General features: G+C 51.8%; 3 protein-coding genes across 3 annotated transcripts in view; 2 read left to right on the forward strand and 1 right to left on the reverse strand.

Moving 5' to 3' along the window:
• Positions 1-247: 247 nt before the first annotated feature.
• On the forward strand, positions 248-824 carry M421DRAFT_413550 (uncharacterized protein; the record flags this gene model as incomplete). Its single annotated transcript, XM_033590456.1, has 1 exon — positions 248-824. A coding segment is annotated over one exon (489 nt), but the record flags the coding sequence as incomplete, so codon positions are not given.
• A 499-nt stretch (positions 825-1,323) lies between these two features.
• On the reverse strand, positions 1,324-2,606 carry M421DRAFT_427116 (uncharacterized protein). The gene is made up of 2 exons (XM_033594583.1): positions 1,852-2,606; positions 1,324-1,797 (listed from the first exon to the last, which is right to left on the reverse strand). The coding sequence occupies exons 1-2, from the start codon at positions 2,313-2,315 to the stop codon at positions 1,545-1,547; spliced, it is 717 nt and encodes a 238-aa protein (XP_033442497.1). The 5' UTR covers positions 2,316-2,606; the 3' UTR covers positions 1,324-1,544.
• M421DRAFT_427117 (P-loop containing nucleoside triphosphate hydrolase protein) overlaps positions 2,329-5,833 on the forward strand; it is a 7,608-nt gene continuing 4,103 nt past the window's right edge. Inside the window, 4 exon segments of the mRNA XM_033594584.1 lie at positions 2,329-2,799; positions 2,916-2,919; positions 3,029-3,041; positions 3,057-3,060. Coding sequence (XP_033442498.1) covers positions 2,422-2,799; positions 2,916-2,919; positions 3,029-3,041; positions 3,057-3,060 — 399 coding nt within the window. The 5' untranslated portion in view covers positions 2,329-2,421.

Genomic DNA, 5,833 nt, shown 5'->3' on the forward strand with positions numbered 1-5,833 from the left:
CGCTTATGCAGAAAGCTGCTCAGCATCAGGCAGCGAGGAGGACAGCGAGGAGGACAGCGAGGAGGACGATGACGGCAAGAGCAGTAAAGCTGATAGCGACAGCCCGCGGCCCCAACGTACAACACGCAATCAAACGCAGCTAGATAGGGTGAAAGATGCACGTAAGCTCTTCACATGGACAGACAAGTAGAAGTTATTTAGGATTAAGCTATAGGACGCGCTAGATAGCAACAATAGAGCAGCTTAGACAGAGGCGCTTCTTGCGTCAATTAGCTTGTTTGTCTTCACAACATATTACCCTATAGCGCTGTCTACTAGTCTAATTCAGTTTCTGGCAGTGCTTAGGTATGATACAGGCACAGACTGCTTGCAGACAGCAAAGAACTACTCGTATATGCTAGCAGGGATGGTGTACTGCGTGCGGGTAGTTGCAGTTGAGGCGCTGCTCCTAGGCTCACAGCGCAGCGCGCAAACTAAGCTGGACCGCGATTGCTTTGTAGAGATGCGGCAGAGGTATCTAGCAGATGGCTCGTTCAGCCCGATGAGCGAGATGATCAGCATGCTCGCGTACGGCAAGCACATTGGATTAAACGCCGGCAACTCAGGCAACGCACAGTGGTCTCTGGACAGAAAGACGTTTTATCTAAACAGTTGTCTAATTGCTATCAGCTGTTTCTGCAAGATAGCGCAAGACTTGCTAGCTAAAGCAGAGCAGATGCTGCAGGAGCTGTGCTAGATTAGAAAGGAGGAGGACTAGGTAACTATTAATCTTAAGCAGGTAGTTAATAATGTTACATTCACAAAACAACGCACGTCGTTTGTTAATGCACTAGGCAACTAACTGCTAGGTGCGCTAGAGTGGATGCTTAAGCGCGCACTTACCACAGAGGGCAGCCAGCGCTTAAAGCGTGCAGACGGGCAGTGGAGCGTCAAGGCAGTGCGGCAGTACTTACGGCAGGTTGACTACTTCTTGGAGGTGCTACTCTGCAGCGTGCACGTCGCGTCAGGGCAGCCAGGGAGGGGGTCAGAGTCTCAGAGATCACAACAATTCAACACTGCAACAGCGTACTACAGGACTGCAACATCTTTATTGTAGATAGGCAGGTAATAATAGTTGTTTGCTATCACAAGTCGCAGTCACAGTGGGACAAGCCAAAGATTGTGCCGCGCTTCTTGCCACTGCAGCTAGGGCAGGTGATGGCATTGTACTTGGTGCACATGCAGCCGTTTAAGGAGTATCTGACGCTGCAGGTGCTTGGGGGGAACTACAGCGACTACGTGTGGCACGATGCACAGGGCGCGTGGGACACTGGCCGGCTCACGAGGATACTGCGGCGAGAGACTGGCAAGAGGCTTGGAGTGCCGCTGCACACGCTCGACTACCGGCACGCAGCGGTGGGGATTGGCCGGGTGTACGTGGGAGAGTCGTTCAGCAAGGGCTATCAAGACAACGTAGGAGAGATGGAAGAGGCAGAAGTGGATGACGATGGTGAAGACATTCTTGAGCTGCAAAACTCGCGCACAACTGCAATAGGCGTAGGCAACTACAGCGTGCTAATGGATATTGTGAAGCATCTCAGCGTGCGGTCGATCGATGCGTTCCGGCTGCTGAGCGTAGCATGGCACCGCTTCTTAGGGGTGGACAGCAGCAGCACAAAGTACGTGGGGCCGAGCAGGATAGCAAAGAGGCTGATGAGCATCAGCATGTCGTCGGGGCTCGCTGGGCTGCTGAGAGAGAAGGAGGTCTGGGTTGCAGACGCGCGGGCGGAGGCGATCCAGCGGGGGCTGCAGCAGGTGCTAGGCAAGCAAGACGTTGGGTTTCAGTCAGTGGAGCAGGAGCAGGCACTGCACGCGGTGCTAGAGAAGCAGACGCTGCTGATTGTCGTACTCCCGACGGGCGGAGGCAAGAGCTTGCTGTTCACAGTGCCAGCTTGCGTGGAGGGGCCAGGGGTGACAGTGGTCGTTGTGCCGTACCAAGCGCTAATTGAGGATCTGGTCAGGCAGATCCAGCTATCTAGCGTGGAGTGCATGGAGTGGAAGCACGGCGAGAGCAACCCAGCGTCAGTGGTGGTGGTCAGCGCAGACGCAGCTGGCGACATCACAAGCGCTGGCAATTTTCTGGGGTACGCGCGGATGCTGAAGGCAAAGGGGCTGCTGCACCGGATTGTGATCGACGAGTGCCATCTAGCGTTCACAGCAAGGAACTGGCGGGAGAAGCTGCTGGCAATGAAGAACTTGCGGCTTCTTGGGAGCCCGCTGGTGATGCTGACAGCAACGCTGCCGCCGCTGCAAGAGGGAGAGCTAGAAGCAAGCATGCTTGTGCGTCAGGCAACGTACATCAGGGCAAGCACAGTGCGGGCGAACGCGCGGTACTTTGTGTCATGGTGTCAGCGCGACAAGGTGGAGGAGACAGCGCTGTTCATGTGCAAGCGGTGGGTAGAGAAGCTGCGGCGAAGTGGACAGAAGGGGGGGGTGTACTGCAAGAGCAAGAAGCAGAGCGAGAGGCTCGCGGAGGAGCTGGGATGCGCGCACTATCACGCAGACGTGGCAGACCGTGCGGACCGGCTGCAGGGGTGGGTTGAGAGGGGTGGGATGATGGTGGCAACGTCGGCGCTAGGGACAGGCGTGGACTTTGCTGGCATCGTGTACATCTTGCACGTAGGCACGCCGTGGAGCATGAGCGACTTTGCGCAGGCGAGCGGGCGCGGGGGACGAGGGGGCGAGCAGTACGAGGTGGTGGTGCTGGTGGGGCAGGGAGAGGTAGAGCAGGTGATGGAGCGAGAGAAGGAGAAGATGGACGTGCTCGCGATGGGGCAGTTTCTGATTGGCAGCGGATGTTGACGAGAGCTGATGAGCTTGTATCTAGACAAGCGGGGGCAGAGCTGCGGCGAGCTTGGGGCAGCGGGATGTGATCGGTGCGGAGAGGGCGAGGAGGTGTGGATAGAGGAGCAGGAGAAGTGGTCGCGAGAGTGGGCGGTGGTGGAGGAGGCGTTCACAGAGCTGCGAGAGGGGTGTGCGATCTGCTGGGTGGTGGGGCAGGAGTTCAAGACAGCAACAGAGGAGCAGTGGAGAGGACACAAGGCAAGGCAGTGCACAGCATGGGGTCAGGGGACAGGGATGCAGGCGGATTAGTTCCAGGGGAAGATGCAGGATTAGATAGTAAAGAATAACTGTTAACAGTGCTAGGTGAGTTAGTAGTACTGCGTAACTAGGGAGGGTATAGACAAGCAGTGTCAGTGGCCAAATGTAGTGGTGCTGCTGGCGTTTGCAGCGCGGCTGACAGGCAAGGGGATTCAAGCAATGGGAGAGCTAGGGTTTGCAGAGATAGGGGATAAGGCGTACGCTAGCTAGCTTAGAAAGGGGCACAAGTCAGAGATGTGGGGGCAGATGTTTAGCAACGCAATGGCATTAGCAATTAAGGCAGTAGTAGAGGGGTAGGTAGTAGGGGCATAATTAGGGTTAATAAATAGAAGATAAAAGACAAGGTTAAGTTAGAAAAAGGAGATTAATAAAAATATAACAAAGGTAGAAGAGTTAATAAAGAGAAATAGAAGGAGTATAGAAGAAGTAAAGATAAGAGAAGAAGAATAGAGAAATAAAGTAGGAGGTATATAAATAGATTACATTAAGAAAGAAGAGTAAGAAAGGTAGAGTAAATAAGAATTTTTAAAGTAAAGTAGGGTAACGTAGATTATCACCAAGCCGGCCATATCACCAAACCAGCCACTTTCTCTTGGCACAACTAAGACAAGTTACTGCAACTACAACTACTCGCTATTAAACAGTGACCCAGCATACTGCGTGCTTGCATCAGATTCAGAAGATGTTTCTGCACCCTCCTAGCACGTTCGTGCGTTATGTCCAGTTGACTGAGCTCCTAGTTGACCACCTCCACCCCGAGTCTTCTTAGATGGCTGAGCTGCTACACACGCCTCAGCAGCTACCCGCGATGCTGCTGGGCCATACTCAAGTGTGCCACCATGCTGAATCTGCTTTCTCTTACGCGATTTTCTCTTAGTCATTACTGCTAATTGCTCTTCAAGCTCTCGCACGCGGGCCTTGATAAGGACGTTTTCGTGCAGCATCTCTTCAGCCCCTTTTACAAGCTTTGAGAACCCCTCTTGCGCTGCACTTAGCAATTGTCAGAAGGAGTCGCTTATAAGCTTAGATTAAGACCCAAACTCGTGTGTATTGCTTGGCGTCTTGGATTGCCACAGCGTTTCGGGTAGAGGTACTGCTGGTGGGGTATGCAGCTGCACTTCAAGGCGATCTAACACCACCTGCGCGTTAGTAGGAACAAGCCCTAATGCCTTAAAGGCCTTTTAGCAGTTAACCTTTGTAAACACATTAAGGAACGCGTCCCTAAAGGCTAGTAGGAAGCCTTCCTTGTTGATGTAGAAGACGCGTTAGCGTGCCAAGTCTTGAACGCGTTAGGAGTACTTGCGCTTCAACAGCAAGAAACAGACCACGTTAAGTGGCTAGAGGATGTGCAACGAGTGAGGTAGCATGCAGAGAGTGAGGATTTAGTTCTCTAGGCAATAGTCCTTAAACTCCTAGTTAAGATGGCTCTCATGGCCATCTAAGATAAGCAACCTGTACACTCCCACCTAACGCGTCTTTATATGCGTGTTAAAGTGCTTTAACCACTCAAGGCTAAGCGCGTTGTTTGTCCAACTGTTCTCAGAGACTAAGAGCTTCTAATCGTGGGGTATATCTGTCTCCTCATACCAGGCAGAGATGTGGACGCGTCCTTTGTAGATGATGAAAGGCGGGGTTGCATACCCAGCGGCGCAGATGCTCTGGATAACGGTAACCCACTCGCGATCACCTGGCTGAACAAGCTCTGGCCGAGCACGTCTCTCTGAGCCTGTTACAACCTTTAAAGACAAAGCAACGCCCATCTAGAACCTAGTTTTATCAAAGTTGTGCACGTTGTTGTTGCAAACGCTATACTTAACTTAAGTATCCTCCACTAGCTTAAACCACGCGCTAATTATCTCAGGATCTTCCTGTAGTATCCTCTGTCTATCCTTAGCTTAATTGAAGGCCATTTTGAGCTCGTCTAAACGCGTCACAAGCCTGCTAGCCTATAGTTTGCTAACAGGCTCTTCACCACGCACACTAAGTATCTTATCAGCCATATCTGCCACCTCACATAGCTGGGGCGCAAATCCTCGCAAATTAAGGTTAAGTATATACTAGACAATTGTCTGCTCCTCTAGTATAGTAAGTTTCTAGCAATTAGCGCGTACATCTAGTTGAAACGTGATATTGCGAAGGCGATTAGAGACCTGCTGATAAGGTACGTTCAACGCTCTAGCAGCGCTGCAGATACTGCGAAATTGGCCAGCGTAGAAGGCCTAGATAGCAAGGATAACTCTGCCTTCTCTAGTAGTATTCTGAAGTTGTTGTTGTTGAGGCATGTTGTGTTGGGGTAAAAGGTGGCTGTGCCAAGAGAAAGTGGCCGGTTCAGTGATATGGCCGGCTTGGTGATAATCTACGTTACAGCTAGTTTAGTATTTTTATAAGTAAAGAGCTCTAAACAAGTTAAGTAGTTAAGTTAAAGGGTGGGCGGTGGGCCCTCCTAACCTATATGACGCGCATGCTCGGGCCCGATCATCGCTGAAACGGGTGTAGCGTTAGGGTTGCGCAACCAAATCGGGCCTGCGATAGGGGGCAAACATCGTGTCTTTGACCCCCAATCATACCCCTAAGCTGCACCGCTCGCGGAACATGTTCCATACAAAACCTGCTAAAAATCATACACTCTATCGCGCCGCAACTTTTGTTTCTGCATTTCTCAGCTTGCATTGCTGCGCTTAGGGTTATCTTA

The sequence above is a fragment of the Didymella exigua genome (assembly GCF_010094145.1).
Source record: "Didymella exigua CBS 183.55 unplaced genomic scaffold M421scaffold_88, whole genome shotgun sequence".
Classification (NCBI taxonomy): Eukaryota; Fungi; Ascomycota; class Dothideomycetes; order Pleosporales; family Didymellaceae; genus Didymella; species Didymella exigua.

Bases quoted from the DNA above. Each gene is read 5' to 3' on its own strand.
- M421DRAFT_427116 (XM_033594583.1), bottom strand. From the start codon at position 2,315: ATGCTTGCTTCTAGCTCTCCCTCTTGCAGCGGCGGCAGCGTTGCTGTC. The intron at 1,798-1,851 runs GTGCAGTGCCTG...TTGCTTGCCTAG, and splicing joins GTCTGCTTCTCTAGCACCGC to CACCTGCTGCAGCCCCCGCT.